This window comes from Panthera tigris, chromosome D3 (assembly GCF_018350195.1).
Source record: "Panthera tigris isolate Pti1 chromosome D3, P.tigris_Pti1_mat1.1, whole genome shotgun sequence".
NCBI lineage: Eukaryota > Metazoa > Chordata > Mammalia > Carnivora > Felidae > Panthera > Panthera tigris.
In genome coordinates, this window is record NC_056671.1 from 67,462,080 (window position 1) to 67,482,671 (window position 20,592).

At 39.3% G+C, this 20,592-nt stretch overlaps 1 protein-coding gene across 5 annotated transcripts in view; it reads right to left on the reverse strand.

Moving 5' to 3' along the window:
* The window catches only part of SMAD2 (SMAD family member 2), an 83,220-nt gene that overhangs the window by 43,765 nt on the left and 18,863 nt on the right, over positions 1–20,592 (reverse strand). For all 5 annotated transcript variants that reach the window (XM_042962617.1, XM_042962613.1, XM_042962615.1 and 2 more), the window contains one exon: positions 16,315–16,603. In XM_042962617.1, coding sequence (XP_042818551.1) covers positions 16,315–16,550 — 236 coding nt within the window. In that variant the 5' untranslated portion in view covers positions 16,551–16,603. The remainder of the gene's footprint in view (positions 1–16,314; positions 16,604–20,592) is intronic.

A 20,592-nucleotide genomic window follows, 5' to 3' on the forward strand; every position in this document is an offset into this window, starting at 1 on the left:
GTCTGTGTGTTCGAGCCCCGTGTCGGGTTTTGTGCTGACGGCTCAGAGTCTGGAGCCTGCTTCGGATTCTGCGTTTCCCTCTCTCTGCCCCTCCCCAACTCATGCTCTCTCTCTAAAATAAACTAAAAAAGTTTAAAAAAAATTTTTTTTTAAATAAAGTGTCTATAATTACACATGCTATACCTCTCTGTGTACGTCATCATCACTATACAGCTAAGAGCTGAGAAACAGAAAAAAAGAAAATGCCTACCTCCAGATAGGTCTTTTGCCTTCCTTCTATCACCAAGAAAGGAGCATTAGGAACACTCTTGTCCTTAACAAATCAGCGAAAGGTCCAAGTAAACAATTAAGAAATTTTCATTGGCTACAGAAAACTTAAAACATTACCAACACTTATTTTAAGTACTACTATGTACCTGGCATATTCAAAGTACTTTACATATACTATCTGATTTATACTCCTATCAACCCTATAAAGTTAACATCACCATTATCTTTCAAATAAAAAATTGTGAACAGTTAAATAAGCCAAAAGGTCACAGAGCTATTGAAATAAGAACCAGGACTTACATCCATCCCTGGCTGGCTTAAGAGCCTAAATTTTTCATGGTACACATTTCTGCACGATGATGGTATAAATGAACAACCTCAATCTTTTAGAGGACTATGTATTGACTGTATTTTCTTATTTTCTGTATTAATACCCTGGCATTGGGGGCCTTGATGGGGAAGCTGCTAATTACAGGGCTAACTCTTAGAGGTAACAAGAGACTCTCTAGTGAGTGCACCTCTCTTACATAAAAATTAACCATTCCAGGGCCCATACCCGTAACTGTTCTTTCAAACTCTCACACATCATGCCACTATTCCTCCTGCCCTAATCACCCCAGGGCTAGGTACTGGACAGCTAGGAATGAGCCCTACAGTCCAGAGCCTGCCAAAACTATTCAAACTATCCAATCCTAATCTCACTCAGCATACCTACCTGGCATTGCCCATTACTTCCCTGGGAAACTCCAACAACAGTTCTGGGCTGTCCTCGGTCCTTGCCCCTCTATTTATCAACCCATCTTATTTTTTGATATATTAAAAATTAAGTTGCAGATATTTCAAATCTAGACACTTAAACATGCATACGTTAACTAGAATTCATTGCTCCCTTGTGGGCTTTTTTGAGGTAATATTTATGTAACGTGAAACTCATCTTAAGAGTGCCATCTTGTTTTATCAATTGCATAAATGGGTTAACCCTCAACCCTGTCAAGAACATCCATCCAGAAAATCCCTCAGGCTCTTTTATCAGTCATTCCCTGCCATCCCCTTTAGCATCCTCAGAGGCAATCATCGATCCGTGGATATTTTTTGCCATAGCTTTAATCTCTTCCAGAACTTTTATATATGGAATCATACAGTATATTCTCCTTTAGATCTGTCTTTTCTGACTCAGCATTAACGATTCTGAGATTCACCCATGTGACAGCAGTCTACTCTTTTGGTGCTGAGTTTTTCATTACATAAACAATTTTTTAAGTCATTTTTTACTGATGGTTCGGACTTGCTGCCAGATCCGGGATATTATGAATAAAGTTGCTATGAACATTCAAATTAGTATGTGCCTTTTTGTGGACATGTGCTTTGTCTTGAGTAAATATCTAGAAGTGAAATTCTTAGAGGTCACTGGGTAGATGTGTGTTTAGTTTTAGAAGAAACTACCAGACCTTTCCTCCCAAGTGGGTAGTACCATTTTATATTCCCTCCTTCAATCTATGAGTTTCTGGTTGTTCCACAGCCTCACCAACATTTGGTGTGGCCAGTTGACTTAATTACAACCATTCTGGTGGTTTTGCAGTGGTATTTCAGAATGTTTCAATTTTCACTTTCCTGATGATTAACAATATTGCACTTTCCACTGGTTTACTGGCCCTTTGTATATCTTCTTTGGTGAAGTAAGCTGAATCTTTTGCCCATTTTCAAAATTAGGTTTTTATCTTTTTTTTTTTTTTTTTTTTACTGTTGAGTTACAGAAATTCTTTATAAATTCTGGATACAATCCTCTTGTCAGAAATATGTTTCTCAAATATTTTGTTCTACTTTGTGATTTGCTTATTCATTTAACAGTGTTTTTTTTGAGATCCCTTTACTACTGAAGACTAATTTATCAAATTCCTCCCACAGCTTTCTATACCCTTAAAAAAAAAAAAAAAAAAATCACACTAACCTTTGCCTATCCCCAACTCAAATATATTTTCCAGTAGAAGCTTTTAGATGAGAACTATGATCCATCTAGAATTGATTTTTTGAGTGGTGTATGGGTGGGGTCAAAGTTCATTCTTCCATATGGATATCCAGTTCTTCCAGCATTATACGTTGGCATAGAATGCTGTGGCATTTTGCAAAAATCAAATGACCATGTTTCTCTTTGGAGTTATCTATGCTATCCCATTTATCTATGTTTTTATGCCAGAACCACCCTGTACTGATTACTGTGGCTTCATGGAAAGTCTTGAAGTAAGAGAATTTAAGTCCTTAAGTCCTTGGTTTTTCTTTTTCATGATTGCTTTGAATATTCTAGGCCCTGTGCATTTCTATGTAAACGCTAGGGTAAGTTTCTACATTTCCACAAAAACAAAAACACCTTTTTTAGGAGATGAATTTGAATCACACTAAATTGGAAGAAACTGACAATGTTACTGAGTGTTCCAACTCATAAATATGTCTGTCAATTCCAACATGTAGGTCATCTCAGAGCTGGTCTCCGCCGGTTTCCTGTTGAAACAACATCACATTTTCTTTGTTCTTCATATGTTGAGTAATTTGGGACCGTATGCTGGACACTGTTACCGGTGTGATAAAGATGCTAGATTCTGTTTTATTTCTCCAGTAAGTCTTACCTGGTTTTGTTCCAGCAGGCAGTAATTTGTTTGCACTCAAACTGCAAATTATGTCTTTGAATAAGTCAAATCAATTTTTTACCATTAGCTAGGCTGCACTAAGTCTACCCCACATATGTGAGGGTTTAAGGGTCAGCCTAGTGATTCTGGTGAAGTTCTTAAGCAGAATCTGGGATTCTTGCTCTGTTCCGTAGCTTTCTCCTCGCTAGGATTCTCCCCTTACTCTTCAGTCATTGTGGTTGTTCCAAACTCTGACCTCTGGTTTTTCAGGACAAAAAAAAAAACAAAAAACAAAAACAAAAAACAAAAAACAAAAAACAAAAAACACAGCGGGTTTTCGATCGACATTTGGCTATCCTGCACATTCTGCATGGATATAAAAAGCTTATTAAGAACAGAAAATTCACCCGTTCTTATAAGAGTCAAATCCCCTCCAAAATATGTCTATTTTTGTTTACTTTCTAGTGCCTTATGTTTTTCTTTTTATCTTGTGCAGTTTCTAATTGTTATCTGAGGGAGTGTCGTTCTGGTAAAAGTATACCTGCCTATACAAGAATTCTCAATTTGTCTTTAATTTCCCTCAGGGTTTTGAAATTTCAGTGTAGAGATCTTGTGTCTTTTAAAAAAAGTGTATTTTAATTTTTAATGATACTACTTTTAAGTCTGCAACTATTCATAGCATTGTTTTAACATCACTTCCATTTGTTTGCTATTAATATTTACGAAAAAGATTGATTTTTATACATGGGACCTGTAAAGTGCAGCCTTGCTAAATTTACTCATCTGCTTCAGTAGCTGTTTTTTAAACAGATTCCTTTTAAAAGGTTTCTTACATAATCATGTCATCTATAAAATACAAGAGTTGTGACCCAATCTTTCAGATCTTCATGCCTTTTCCATTTCATATTCCACTGGCTAGGTCCTCCACTAAAATAATGAAATGAAATGAAAACACAAGAGTGGACATCCTTGTCCTGTTTCTGATCTTGGGAAAAAACTCTACTTTATGATTAAGTGTATTCTTAGCTGTCAGTTTTTCTTCAATGACCTTTATCAGACTGAGGAAAACTCTTTACATTTTAGTTTGGTGGGGGTGTTTATCATGAATGGATGAATTCTGTCAATTACTTTTTACCAAGTGAGGTGATAGGTTTTTGATCCTTTGTTAGTGCAGTGAATTACACTAATTTTTGAAATTTAGAAATCAACTTTGCGTTTTGGGGATACATCTCACCCATGATGTATTCTTTTTATATATTGCTGGAGTGTATTTTGTGGTTTTTTTCCATCTATATTCCTGACAAATATTAATCTATCAATTTTCTTCTTTCTTAATTATGGCGGCACCATATCTGTCAGGTTTTGGCACCGGGGTTATGATGGCCTCATAAAATAACTTTTTTTCTGAGTTCCTGCAAGACTGAGGTTATTTCTTGCTCCAATGTTTGAAATTACCAGTAAAACCACCTATACCAGGAGTTTTCTTTGTGATAAAGATTTCAATTACGAATTCAGTTTCTTTAATTGATATAAGGCTACCCAAATTTTCCATTTCTTCTTCCATCAGCTGGGGTAACATTTTTTAAGGAAGTTGACCATACAAATTTAATAGCATAAAGTTATTTACTAAAGTGTATGCATATTGTGCTTTTAAAAATGTCTGTAGGACGTAGCAGAAAGATACCCCTCTCATTTCCAACAGGTAATTTATGTTCATGGCCTCTCTAGTCTTTCTCGTCATTAGTCAAAGAGGGGGTTGCCAACTTTTGATCTTTCTACAGAACCAGCTTTTGGTGTTGATAATTAATTCTGTCCCTTTTCTAGTCACCAATTTCTTGTTTTTATTATCTTTCCCTTCTACTTACTCTCCATGTTCTTTGACCTTTTTTTATACTTTCTTAGATAAAGTCTTAGGTAACTTTTCTAGTAGTTATTTAAAGCTAGAAATTTCCCTTTAAGCACTGTTTCAGCTGCATCCCACATAACAGATATGCTGTAATTTCATTATCATTTAATTTGAATTATATTCTAACTTCTCTCAGGGTTTTCTTCTAAATAACCCATCGGTCAAAGAACTGTGTTGTTTAATCTCCATATTTTAATAGATGTTTTATCAGTATTGATTCCTAATTTCATTCTGTTGTTGGCAGAGAATATAGTCTGTCGATTTCAATCTTTCAAAACTTACTGAGACTTGTGCCCTGCAAATAGTCTTTCTGGTGAGGTTACCATGAGCACTTGAGAAGATGGTGCATCACACCGATATTAGATTCAGTAGTCTACAAATATCAAGTCAGTAGTTAATAGTGTAACTTAGATCTTCTGTGTCTTTACTGATTTTTTTTTTTTTGTCCTAACTGAACTCTCCACTATAAGTGCAGATTTGTGATTCTGATCCATCAATTCTATCAAGTTTTACTACATGTATCACGAAGCTTTTTTATTAGACAGCTACACGTTTACATTTATGGCTTCCTGGTGTCAGCACTTCAGAGATGTCATTTTACAATGTACATATCAGCATGAAGACCTGGCACATATATCACTTAAGCTTCCAACAACCCACGAATTAGGCCCTGTTAACCCCGCTGGACAAAGGAGGCAACAGAAGCACCAAGAAAAAGGAACATGCCAGACAGCCAGTTGTATTCTTAATTATCGACGCTAGTCTGCTTCTTATATAGTTATTAAAAAGAAGTGATAAAAACATAGCAAGACAAAACTAAAATAACAACAACTTTGGTACAGTATCCCAGAGAAGGAAAACATTAGTAGATTATCCTTAATTATAAAAACTAGACATTTCGCTCCAAGAGTTACTTTCTCAAGAAAAAAGAATTCTTTAGACAAGTAAATGGGCACAGCCACTCACATATCAAAATAGAAGGAGACAAAAGAATCCTTAGAATCAAAGTTGATACTCTTCTTCTCTGGTTTTGGTAGCGCTCTTCTTAGAAGAAGGACCAGGTAAGGACTGGAAAATTACTTCACCTTTACCTGTAAATGTTATGTTTAGAACACTACTTTGAGACTCTGCCAGATGTTTCAACTGCCTTTGAAAACCGTCTCCCACACAAAGAAAACAGTCCCCACCACAGAAGTCCCTACAAATGATTTAAATATCAATTCTAAAAATAGTCGTTCACATATTTCAAGTTCATCCAAAAACAAACTTTTCACTTAAAAAAAAAAAACTGACGATAAAATGGGCTCAGAAGTATTCATTTAAATAATGTAGCTGATGGATTTTCTAAATTCATTTTAATATATATGTTGTTTTTAACAATTTAAAAAAGTATCATAAATGACAAAAAAAATCCCAACAGAAGATGTAAGTACATACCATTCCAATCTTTTAAAAGATTAAATGCATAAAACGAGGATTGCAATACAGAATAGAATTCTGTAAAAACTCAACTCTCTAAGTCATACATTTTTGTGATGCTTGTATTCGGTTGTAAAGAAAGCTTTTTTAATTTGACAATTAAAAAAATTAGCATTCTACAAAATAAAAATCAAGTCACATTTGTATCACACTTTGAAGTTGACAATATGCTTTTACATGTAGAAGTTAAAATGCGTAGGTAATATATAAAGATAAATGTATTATTTATAAGTGTTAATGCAAACTATACAAGCCATCACATAAAAACTATGAGGAAAAAGTTCTTTCTAGTTACTTAAATTATTTTGCATCATAAATTTTTGCTCGGTATCTACTTCTGAACTTTCACACTGTCCTGAACACAAATATAGCCTCCCTTCACCCCCTCTGGCACTGGCCTGGCAAACTTGGGAATAAATCAAATCAGGGAGAAATTATATCCTCTTACAGACATATAAAGCCATTACAAATAAACCAAATTCAGAAAAGAAAAAGGCACAGGGTGAGGGGGTTAGTCAAAAGTCTTACATATTTCTGTTCTAATGTAAACATTATTCAGGATCTCAATTTTCGAAGAGCCTGAAGACCACCACTGCGCACAGGGCTTCCCATAACCACCCAAAAGCAGAGCTAAAGTTGGATTCTGAAAGACTAATCTAACTGTTTGGGGAGGGGGGCAGATGGTGAAAGAAGAAAATTTGAATCATAATAACACAGTCTCTTTGGAAATAAAGCCTCATTGGATAAGCTGACTGGTATCATGGTCAAATATTCTGTGTTTGGAAAAGACGTTTTATGTGTTGTGCGAATGGCATATAATGCCCCTCCATTCTCCTCATACATTCTACCCATCGCCAGCACCACTAAACTTGTATTCCCAAGTGTTCACCACAAGAACACAGAGCGCTTGCCTGACAAGCCAGACTAGGTGGACTCCGCCCTCTCTCACATCGTTTCACCCCCAACAAGCGGTCGTCCGTCTGCTCTCCCCGCTCCTGCATGACAATTCAGAAAGAACCCGGGGCTGTTGTAGTCATACCCAGATACATGGAGTAACAACAGATCTCTTTTCATAAACTAACGTTTTACCCCGATCTGAGTGAAAACTTCATCCTACCAATTTTGCTAACTCCACCTCCTCCGGGACTCCCCAGCTGTCGTTGTTAAGGGCCCCGTAGCAGCAGGAAGAGGGAATTTTTGAGGAAAAGGGAACAGTCTCATGGGGCTGATCAGACTGAAATCTGATGTGATGGTAACGTGGTGGTCAGGTCCCTCGAAGGTCAGAAACCCAGGGCTGCCTCTTACCTGCGGCTAGTTCCTAGTGCAGGCACTTCCCCGGCCCATCTGCCCGGGTCACTCTGACTCTCCAGGCTGGGCCTCTTGATCACTTCCAGACAACTTCCACTACCTTAGTAAAGTCTACGTGGACCCTGGGAAAACTCACGCATCTCTGATCCATCAAACCCTGAACATGCAGGCCGTTCTCACCGGGCCTACTCTTCATTCTACTGATGCAGAGGCAGCTCCCTCTGGTCTCCCACTTGGTTGGCCATTTTCAGGAGGAAGTCAGGTACCAGTCTATTTCCCAAACCTCAGTAAGTCAAAGGAGTGAGTTGCCCTGAAGTCTCTCAATATGGATGAAAGAAAGGGGGAATGCCACAGCACTTACTATTCTCTCCAAAGAAGTTCTCATATGGGATCCCTCTTACAAGCTCCTGCATTTTTTGAATATCGCCTAGAGATGAGTGATGGGTTAACCAGAGCAACACCTGTCTCATGGAACCCCTTGCGCAAGTCCTACATCTGAATGGTAGATAGCACCTCAGTTTTGAACGTAGGTTACTTGCAATCTACTGATCTCAGATTGGGAGTCTCTGAAAACATACCAAAGAATTCTCATTTGAACATACTGTTACAATTCTACTTCCAGTTAAGATACAAGCAGGTCACAGAAGGCTAATGTTACTGTTGCAACAACTAGGGGGAAAAAGATAACCACAACCACAAAAAATTGTGCAAAGACATCGGAAAGCTACTGAAGTAACGAGATCGGGAGGAACTAAAGTTGTAAGAAGGAACCCATCTAGGTGAGCTGAGGACTGTGAGCCATTCCCTTCCCAGGGCTCATCTGCAGATTCCAGGAATAGGGTAAGGGTCAGGCTCGGTCTGGGAAGAGAAACTCTACTGAATAACAGAACTTTGGACAGTCACAGGATTCTCCTCCCTCAAAGATGTCTGCCAGAATTTAAAGATGCAATCAATAGGAGGCTCATTAGCCAAACTCAAACCATGGAAGAAAGATGTGAATTTCCCTCAGTGTTTGAGGGAGTAGGTGACAGAGACCTGCCAGGCTTTCAATGAAAATCCCAGGAGAGCACTATTCAAAGAAAAGGTATGAGCCAGTGCTAGACTGAATCCAAATAAATGGCAACTGAGCCCCAACCCTGTTCAACCCCGATCAGATTAAAGCGATCAGCCCCTCCATCCACCTGACATAGGAAAGGTCAAATACTTTTTGTGAAAACCATCATTTGCAGCACCTATAATGCCCTGACATGCAATATATGGCACACGGTCAAAATTACACGGCACGTAAAAGGCCGGAAAATGTAATAATCACAAGAATGAACAGACAATGATGAAAACAGACTGAGAGATGATCCAGATATTAGAGCTGGCAAACAAACTTTAAAATAACTACTATAAATAATACAGGGGCACTCGGGTGGCTCAGTTGGTTAAGCATCCGACTTCAGCTCTGGTTATGATCTCATGCGCACTTGCACTCACTCTCTCTCTCTCTCTCTCTCTCTCTCAAAAAAAAAAAAATTAAAAATTATAAATAATATTAAAGAAGATTAAGAAAAACAGAAATGGATGAAGAATTTCAAATGAGAGTTGGAATTTACAATATCAAAGGAACATATAATAAAACAGAAAAATAAGGTATTTTAAATTAAGAACTTATTAAATGTGTTTAACAGCAGACTAATAAACACAGCATAAAACAGGATCAGTAAACACAAAGTTAGGTCAACAGAGTATCCAAACTGAAAAAGGGAAAACAAAAGAAAACAAAAAGAACGAAAAGAACAGAGCATAAGAAATATGTGGCATCTAGTCGTTTGAGCCCAAGTACCAGAGAGGATTTAAAACAAGATTGCAGGATATCCTAAACTGGCGTTTTACTATTATTTTCCATCTCCACAGTCCATGTGTGGTGCTTTCTATTTCAGGTCCCTTAGATGGTCGTACGTTTTCTTGTGTACCACTAGTGGGGATCACATCAGCCTGGAAACACTCTACCACAGGACAGGAAAGAGAAGGAGTAAACAGTATGGTTAAACATCCCCAATAATTACAATCCTCCCAGAATGTGGTTAGTAACACAGAAATGGTCTGAGCAAAGCTGGAACGGCTCCAGGTACAACTGGAAACAGACCAAGGATGCCGGCAAAACCAAAGGTGGTTGTAATTTCTTAAATGCCTATTATTTTAGCCAGGTTGATCAATGTATCCTTTAAAGCCAAGCCATTACATTAATGGGACAAAAAACAAGTGGAGAGAATGCTTATTGCATCAGGTGTTAAATGTTATATTTACAGACGTTAATTAGTCTGGGTGCAACTCAGTGATTTTATGGAGAGACAAAAGTCCCAGAGCAGGTGGCTGTTTTCCCTGATAAGGTCAGTGATAAAAATGTCCATGTGAGAATATATCATGTACACAAAAGAGCTCTGAATACCAGTGTCCCGCAGCAGGAGCTCCCTCAAAACTCCTAACTGTAAACGTAGGTACCGGATAAAGGCGCAGGGTCTAGGCAAAGCATATTTCCAACTGCGTTTCACAGGACCCTGCACCTCATCAGAAGTGCCTTCACAACTTAGACACAGAACACATAGAAAATGACAAATTGGATGCTGAGGCTGATAAAAGGTAGCTATTACCCATAATTTCCAAGTTCTAATTCGCATCTATGAAAAGCTTCATTGTTCTGACTGATTGATTTTACGACTAAATGCTATAGTGTGAATAAACTAAATTATACATAATGCAATGTCACCTGGCAGAAACTTCGTCTAAGTATAGACAATACAAGTTAATGTCTACAACTTAGTGTAAAGTCCTCTTAGAAAAAAATGGAAGGAAAATGAAGACGCGGATTATATGTGAATATCACAAATAAATCACATTCATGTGGTTACAGTGTTTCACAATTCACAAACCAAACTCAAGTTATTTCAAAGGACCCAAAAATAGTACTGAGGAAGTACTCAGGTAGTATCTACCACCCCTTTTCACAGGTGAAGAAACAGTAAAAATTAAGTCACATGCCTCAGGATCCACATTCATCCAGTACTGGAGCCGACTCAATGGGTTACCAGACTTCAAATTCAGAGTTCTCTCACACATATTATGGCTGATACACACACACACACACACACACACACACACACACACACACACACACGCACACGCGCGCGCTGACAAGTTGCATATATCTTATGTATGAACGAGGGAAAGAGGGTTATTCTTACTCTCTTCTAAAAAATTAAAAGGAACTAGTTTAAGAAGAACTGAAGAACTAGTTTAAGAAGAACCCATTGCTCGGGTTCAAAAGACTTCTCTTTAAAAATTCTTCCTGGGTTATACAGAGAAGTAAAAGGGTAGGAATACGAAGTTAGAAATCAAAGTTGACAATCCACATTTACTTTAAAGTACTCTGATGTTTACAACTTTAGAAGATGGAAAACAAAACCAAAAATCAATAACAGCATTAAAAAGAAACACATTATCCTGGAAGGATACAGGAGAGCCAGTAATACAATGATTTCTGAAGAGGGAAAGTGGGTGAGGAGATGGGGACACTTGGGTAGGGGAGACCTTTCCCACCCTATCATACAGGGGTGAATTCTGAATCATGTACACCTTATATTTTGTTTTTTAGGAACATACTTTTTGTTTTTAAGAAACATACTTTTTGAAGGAAAATACAGATATAAATGTATATGTTTCTAAAGACTGTTAACAAAATAAAAATACAATTACCCTTTAACAGAAAAATTGACTTCTAAGGGCTAAAAAAGAGTAAATAGTTTATGTATTGCCCAAAAGTCCTATTTAAACATTTCATTGTGCTGGCTATAAAAATAAAACACACTTTTATATATAAATATTAGGAAAAGATTATAGGACATTCCTTTTTTTAGAGTATCCATAAATAATTTGGTATATTCTAAAGATTCATGGTTAAGTGTTAACACTTTTACAAGTATGCTTTATCAAGTTAAGGAAATTCCTATTTCTAATTTGTTAACATGAATAAATACAGAATTTGATAAAAATCTTTCTAGATCCATCAAGATGATCAGAGTTATTCTTTTTTTTTAAATATTTATTTATTTATTTAGAGAGAGAGTGTGCATGTGTGTGAGAGGGGAAAGGGACAGAGAGAGAGAGAGAGAGAGAGAGAGAGACAGAGACAGAGACAGAGAGAGAGAGAATCCCAAGCAGGTTCCATGCTGTCAGTGCAGAGCCCAACGCAGGGCTTGATCTCACAAACCATGAGATCATGACCTGAACCAAAACAGAGTTGGACACTTAACCAACTGAGCCACCCAGGTGCCCCAGAGTAGTCTTAAATATGACTGTGGAGTATCTCATATTAATAGGTTTCCTGCAGTTGAATCGTATTTGCCTTCCTGCAATAAACCTTTCCTAGTCATGATTTTGTGATTTTGTTTTTAGTAACCCTACTTTTTTCTTTTAATGTTTACTTATTTTTGAGGTGGGGGTGGGGGGACAGAAAGGGAGAGAGACACAGAATCCCAAGCAGGCTCAGGCTCCGGGCTGTCACCACAGAGCCTGATACGGGGCCGGAACCCACAAACCGCAAGATCATGACCTGAGCCAAAGTTGAACGCTTAACTGACTGAGCCACGCAGGCGTCCCAATAACTCTAGTTTCTGATATTTATTTACAATTTTTGCAACTGCTTTTATAAGTAACACTGGTATAATAAACTTTTCTTGTACTGTTCATGTTCAATTCTGGTATAAAAATGGGTTGGTAAGTTTCCTTTACAACCAGAGGTAAGAAAATGAAGGATCAGGATTGGGATTTTTCTAATTCTTTGCTATTACCAACAAAACTGTAACGAACACCAGCAACCTCTGACCATATTCCTATTTTCTTAGGATGACAGATCAAAAATGTGATTATATGGTCAAAGCACCACCGTAGGAAAGCCTTATAACGCACGTCTATGAAAATGAATTCTTCATTCCTACACATTTACATATAATGGATATTATAAAATGGCCCTTTTAGACCTCACAGCCCCTTTCCTTCAACTTCAGAGTTCCCAACCCTACAGCAGTTTAGATTTTGCTTTATTGTAGAGCATATGCATTGGAAGCCTTTTTTTTTTTTTTCTTCTTCTGATTGATTCATTACCCAAATAGCAAATGCCATTCTAATTTTACAACGGAGTTGTCTTCCATTCCTTGGTCTCAAAAGTGTTTGAGATATAAAAACCTCACAAAACTTTACTTTTATACTATTCAGCTCCTTGCAGCTTGGGAAGGTGACGTTCTACCAATGAATCGCTTTGTACCACCACCTTCAACAACAGGGAAGAGGCAGTGACATATATACCTAACCACAGCTTCTATCCCTCCAGAGACAAAGCCATGGAGGCAGAGTAATTGCGTGAGGGGTGGGAGGGACATGAAGCCAGGACGGTTTCCGCCCTAACTTTGGTCCACTCTAACTTTAAAAGAAGAGGGGTCGAGGGGGAAAAGTATGAACAGTCAACAAAACAGGTATCTTAACAGAAAACATTTGCTGTTTTTAAAAATTAAGGGATTTCTTTCCTGTTCATCAGAGGAACTTGTTGGTATTTTTAGGCTTGTAAAACCTTCATGTTTTTGTTAACAATTTCCTTGCAATTTTAAGTACATCAAATTACATGGTAAAACCATTTTGTGTCGTATTTTCAATAATTCTGCCTAAACTATGGTTTGGATTTATCCATAATAGAACTTTCTCACTCCTATTCCTCAAACATTACAGTCTAGATAAATAAAGAGTTGCCTGAACGTTTAAGGACACTTCGTTAAGAAATAGCTAATAATCTGATACAACCGAAGTGTTCTACTACTAAAAAATGAGGCAAACTCTATAAAATACACAAAACCAAAGCACAGTATTAGAAACTTAGACTTCTTGATGACAACAACCGATATTAACAAATCTACATGTCTTCCAAAAACAAAAACCAAAAGCCACCAAATTAGACACGTCAAATTTGTGAGCTTCAAAGAACTCTGGACAGTAAAAGAGACAGGACAATGAACCACCACCACTCCACTTTCACTATTCAGGTAAAAGAGTAAAATAAATGTTTTTTTTAATGATGATAAACCCTAGAAGAACCCTAGAAGAACCCTAGAAGGATCTTTCAAAGAGGCTATCAAAAGAAGAATGGGAAATAGGAAAAGAATTCCAAGGTGACCTCCCCACACATTTCAATCACCAGCTCATCACCCACCGTATCTCCTGAAAGGAAGGGACTGCGCGAGCTCTACTTAGGCTCGGCCCTGTCAAGACTGCCCCGCACCGGCCACTTCAGCCTCCAGTGATGGCGCACAAAACCATGGCGCCAGGTCTTCCCGCACACACGCTCCCTTGGAGGAGGAAGAGAACCTACTCACCAGCCTCCCTGCCTCCACTCCTGACAGTGTCACGAGCATTCTCCTCACCGCAGCCCGATGCTGTGCTAAGACTCTTCGGCGACTCCACCCTCACCCACTCAGGTTCAGGTTCAGGTGCAGGTTCAGGTGCAGGTTCAGGTTCACACAGCCTCAGCCCAACCACATCCCACCCCCGATCTAGAGCCTCCCAGGACACTCACTAGTTGGCGCAAAATCCTTCAACTAGAGCCCCCTTACCGTCCCTCTCAAGACCACAGTGCCACTCTGGACAAACCGGGCCTCTCTTGACTAAATCCCTCCCTTACACCCATCAAGATTCAACTCTGGCACCGATGCTAGTCCAGAAGGAAACTTCCACAAGCTGCAGAGTAGGCAAAATTCCTCCCCTCTGGACATAACTCCCTGAGCAAACATCTTTCTTAACACCTATGACACCTCATGAGATTATCTTCTTTATTTTGTCAAGTTTATCCCCCTTTCTAGAAACAACTCAAAAGCAAAGACTGAATTTTTACTCCGGTGAGGAAGAGCCTATCACACACGTAGTGGGTTGTTTAATAAATGTTTACTGAACTGAAATACCAGACACCATATGATGAAAAATTAACAAATGTAGCTTGACTTGTCCTAACTGGCTAATTACCCTCAGCCAATTCATTACCAAGTCCCTTCAGGTCTACTCCATCCAAATCTGTCCACTTCACGTATCGGCACAGCCACCATGTCAGTTCAGCCGCCAGCATCTCGAATTTAGACCACTTTACTAGCCTCTTGATCTCCTTCCTTCCAGACCCACTGTCCAATCACTCACACACTCTCTCTCTCTCTCTCTCTCTCTCTCTCTCTCTCACACACACACACTTTAAATTAAAAACCAGGCTTCAAAGTCCTCATTTGCTTTCTGTTGTATTTAGACTAAACTCCACACTTCCACCGTGCCTTACGATGCCCTATATAATCTGACCCCTTCTACGTCTTGTACTCATTCTGTATTCCTCCATTTCCACAGGGCTCCTTTTAAATCCTCCAATACAATCAGCTATTTCTCAGCTGGGTGTCTTTACACTGGCTCCTTCCTCTCCCAGAAGACTCTTCCTCCAGCTAGATGCTACTTCTCAAAGCCCGGTTTGAGGCTCACAAGCCAATCAAAAGCAGCCTTTTTATCCCTCAGTCATTGTCTTCTTTCCGCTCACTACCGTGTCAAGTTGTGCAATTTGTCCACTTGCTTTCTGCGTGGACCTATCCCTCAGAAGAGCAGGAACTTTGTTTTGGTCATACTGTATCGTATCCCCATGGGTCCAGAAACAGTGCCCTGCACTCAGCAGGCACTCAGAAGCATAAACCAAAAGAGTGACTCTTTGGAAGATATACATGAAACAGGTAAAGTAAAAGAAACGGGTAATTAATCGACTAAATAAGGCAGGAAACATCCTACTGTTAGATTCTGCAAGTAGAGAGGCTGGTGTTACTGGGATCTATTATCAACAAGCATTTGACTGCATTTGCCACACACAGCTCACGGGAAACCTGTGAAGTAGAATGAGGTCACGTTATTCATGCTAGCCTACACGTAGGACACTGCCACAAGTCATTTTAGAAAATGCTGTATGCTGCCACTCCCCAAACCCTGCAAGGCATACGAGTGTAGTGAAACACTTAAAAAACACCCTCTCTGTTAAAGAAACAGTATTTCTGACAGTGGTACTTATCGAGTAATTAGATTTACGCTAATAAAACTTCACCCTCTTAGGTAACAGGCCCTTCCAGTACGAGAGGCAGGTAGGTCTCTGAGTGAGGTTCGGACTCCCTAGACATCTAAGAAGCTGCCTCCTAGACCGTTCTAAGAAGCCATGCTGCAACTCAAGCAAAAATTATGGAAGTAAAATTCATCACTGTGTTAGCAGCTTCCGTTAACTCTTTACTGACCAAATTTTTGACCAAGGGGAGAGAAAACGGTCAGGCACTGCTGCGCTAGTGAGAGAAAAAGCTTTCTGACTCTTTATTCAAATGTCATTCAATCAGACACGAGGATAAGCTACAGTGAAGCATTTAGGCAATGACCGCAGTGAAGACTGAAACACTACAACTAAGTATTTTATTTTGCTTGGTCAAACCTCATTGTTCAAGAAAAGGATCTGTAAAATAAACCAGTCTTGACTAGTCACACAAAACTGAAACGACAGGTTAAAGATAGCTGTCATCTTTTAATAAAATCACGATTTACAGGGGACTTGAAGGTAACACAATTTCAGTGACGTTCCTTCGGATTCCTCTAAGCAATTTAACAGTGTGACCATCGAACTTCTGCTCTAACGACACTTACCTTGGTATGGTAACACATTTAGTATTACAATTCTGAGTGGTGATGGCTTTCTCAAGCTCATCTAATCGTCCTGTTTTCTTTAGCTTCTTCACCAAACTTTTAACCGCTTTCTCACACCACTTTTCTTCTTGTCCGTTCTGCTCTCCTCCACCCGCTCCTCCAGAGCCACCGGCTGATTTCTTCCATCCCAGCAGTCTCTTCACGACTGGCGGAGTGAAGGGCAAGATGGACGACATGCTCTTACCAAAGGCCGCAACCCACACTGAGAAAAGACGCTTCTCTATCTAACCTAGAAGAGATACGGAAAGGATGGTTTAGAGGCTAACTTCAAACTCCAGTAATAACTTCAATGTTGTATCTAAAGCGAACGTGAAAAGGAGGCAGAAAATCAGATCAGGGACTTTCGGAAGTGATCTTTTTCTCCTACGAAAAGGTCTTTACTACTTTAAATGAACGGTAGAAACAAACTTAAAAAAACAAAACGTCACAGTATCACAAAGTAAAACCTAAAGTTGTAAGAAGGGAAAAGGCATCAAGTGTGAAGTAAACCAACAAGAATTAGAAAATAAAGGTAAACAGAGTCTGTGAAGACAAGGTCTGGTTCACTTTTACCATCCCTTAAGAAGACTTTCAATTAGGCCTCTTTGTAAAAATATTTTTTCATTTTTGTCTAAGTAACAATATGCGTCGTGACTAAAATCAAATACATTTCCTCTTCTCACACTGAGGTACAATTCCTCAAAATCTTTACCCCTTATTCTTGCTATTTATATCTCAAGTAATAGGCTCATGATGGTATCCCCTGAAACATCCAGGGTGGTATTATCTACCGATTACGGAACGTGAGGATTTACACCACAACCACTCACTTTCCTCCAGCCTTAACAATTATCTCCCAAAGGAGTTTAGCACCTGATGAGACCGGTAGTAAACTACTATATAATCATGTTTCCCTTTTTGTACAACTCTTTCTTATCTCAGTTTGTCATGTGCTTAGTTTTTCTCTGCACCTGCCATAAATTCTCCCCACACTCCTCATAAGCCCCATAATTAAATTTTAATGCGGATGACTTTAATCTCAAAATAAGAGACAAGATCATTTACCACTTGAGGACAGAACTGGAGACTTGGGACTTGGGAAGAATGAAGATTTAGAAACGTAGCTCTAAGAAACATCTACAGAAAACCAGCTAGAATGATGGCGGCACACTTGATCAGGTATTTGCCAGGCTACACAGTAAAAGTATTCCTTCGGAGGAGCCCCACTTCTAATCAGGATGAAGAAATGACAACAGACGATCATTTTCACCTTAACAAGCAAAACAAGCCAGATAAAAGCTACAAAATCATGGTTTTTCTGAACCTGTCAAAGCTCAGGATGCAAAAAAAAAAAAAAAAAGTTCCACCTAAGTGGAACTAAATTCCAGAAAGTGTTGAGCCGTGAAAGAGAGCACCCCCCCCCCCCCCGCAATGGTTTCCTTCCTGGTGGAGTGGCTAAGGAGGAATCATCCCACCACAGAGGAGGGTAAGGAGAAACCAACTTACCCTTTCATAAATTTTAACAGCAACATGTGTGCTGACAAGATCTACAAAAATTCCAAGGATTTCACAGAGCAAACCTGTACCACCCAGCCACTCACTCCCACTGGGCCCCACTGCAGGCTTGCCAAATTATGCTGAAGGCTGGGAGACGGGCCTGGAAAGCTGAGAGATACCCTCAAATGCAAGTAATCTGTCCTCTGACAAGGAGGGGGAAAGAATGGACAGAAAGGAGAGAAATCAACCCCAGAGATTTCAGACGTTCAGCTGCCAAGGGCCGAGGTGAGACAGGAGAGCTAAGGCCAAAAGTTCCACCCAGATACTCGGGACGCTGAACTACCAGGGGAAGGACTGCTAAAAGAAATGGTGTTACCAGCACGGAGATATCTCGCCACGCACAAAAGCCTGGGGCAGGACGAGAGCAAAAAGAACTCCAGAATGACTAAGGGACAGACAGTTGGGCTGTAAAGCAGAGAAATCACCCAAGGTTCAAGAAAGCTGAAGGCTCATATATAAAGCACAAAGAGATAACTGAAATCACACTCAGACAACAAATCTTGCAGAAGGTCAAGTCTCAATCCTGCTCTCAAAACACTGGAACAAACTAAAGTTGCAAAAAACCCTGAACTAGCCCGACAACACAGCTTCTGGATTTAACCTCACTGTCTCTTAAACTAACATGAGAAATAATAGGCAGTTTTCTGGAAGTAAAGAGTATTTACTTCAATCCGTACTGTTTTTGCATAAATATTCAGCTTTCGGTAAAAAATTACAAGATACAGGGGTGCCTGGGTGGCCCAGTCGGCTCTTAGCCTCGGTGGCTAAGTGTCCGGCTCTTGACTTCAGCTCAGGTCATGATCTTGCAGTTGTGGTATGGAGCCCCACATCAGGCTCCACGCTGACAGTGCAGAGTCTGCTTGGGATTCTCTCTCCCCCTCTCCCTCTGCCCCTCCCCTGCTCCCATACACTATCTCTCTCTCTCTCTCTCTCTCTCAAAAATAAACTTAAAAAAAAAAAATTAGAAGATCCAGGGAATAGCAAACCACAGGCAAAGATGAATTTATTAATATAATCAGATTAGACAGGGCCCAGATGTTAGGATTATCAAACAGACTAAAATGGCTATGACAAAAACACTGAAGAAACGGGGAACTTCATTACAGAACTAAAGCTAGAAAAGAAACAATCACAGGGAAATGTTAGAAATGAAAACTACAGTAACAGAAATTAAAGATTCCTTTAAATGAATTTAATAAAAGACAGTAATGAACAGTGAACTTGAAAACAGGCCAAACAGTACCCAAATTGAAAATCAAAGGGGGGGGGGGGGGGGGGGAAGCAAAACCCTGAATATCTGAGACCAAATATCTACTAACTAGAGTTTAACTGGAGTCCCAGAAGGAGATGAAAGAGAAAATGGGACAGAAAAAAAATACATGAAGAGATAATGGTCAAGAACTTATTGGAAATGATGGCAGATATCAACCCACAAGTGCAAAGGAAACAGTCACAGTCAATGGGCTGAATGTTAAAGACAGAAGTAAAGATAAAGGCTGAGTGTCAGCTAGGATGACAGCTAAAACTTCACTGAAGATCCAGACAGAAGGGGAACCTGCACTCATCCATAAGTTCTTCTCCAAGGGCTTCAACTGAGATCTCTTGAAAAAGACTCGCATGGGGCGAAAGATGGGAGAGAGCTCTTCCGCCTTGGCAGCATCTCAAATGAAACAAAAGCCTTCAACTAGGAGGAGAGAATCAGGAAAACCTCCCACACCTAGGGCCCAGGGAAAGAGCATGCCTCAAGGGGAAGAGCAGAGCAAAAGCCATGGTACTATTGGGGGACGGGGCAGAACCTACTTGCCCACCTGCTACACACACACCAGCCTTTCCCCCTGTAACGATAACCACAGTCTAGTGCTACAAGAAGGCAGGAAACACTGTCACCACCAGTCCCAGACGAGGATACACTGATGCTGAGAAATAAGGAGAAGAAAAAGCTATCGGACACTGGCACAGGAGCAAGAAACTGGCCTGGGACTCAAGATCCTGAACTAACACAAAGCAAAGGTCTGCTGTTCCTAGATGGGGAAATCTGTAACAAATATCAGCAAGTCACATACAGTTATACATACAGAAAAGGTAACACATCATTACAATGCAGGGTTTACCGCACGGAGCAAAACTGGCTCAACGGTAAAATAATAAACAAATAAATAAAGCACCTCATTTATCGTAATAAAAAAGAAAAACTTTACGATTCTCTTAACTGATGCAGAAAAAAAGAAAGCATTTGGTATGTTAATTTAATATCCATCCGCAATTAAAAAGTTTCAGCAAACTGGAAATAGAAAAGAGGAAGAAGTTCTTTATTCTGAAAAAGGACATCTATGAAAAACCTAGAGTTCGCAACATATGTAATGATGAAACATTAAATCCCTTTTCCTTATGACTGGAAAGAAGACAAGGATGTCCACTGTTGCCACTTCTGTTTAATAAAGCCCTGGATGTTCTCGCCAGCCCAGTAAGGCAAGAGACAAAAATAAATGAAATGAAATGAAATGAAATGAAATGAAATGAAATGAAATGAAATGAAATAAAATAAAATAAAATAAAATAAAATAAAATAAAATAAAATAAAATAAAATAAAATAAAATAAAATACTGGAAAGAAAGAAGCATATTCTCTGGTGATATGACTGTCTCCATGGAAAACTGCATGGAATCTGCATGGTGGTAAGG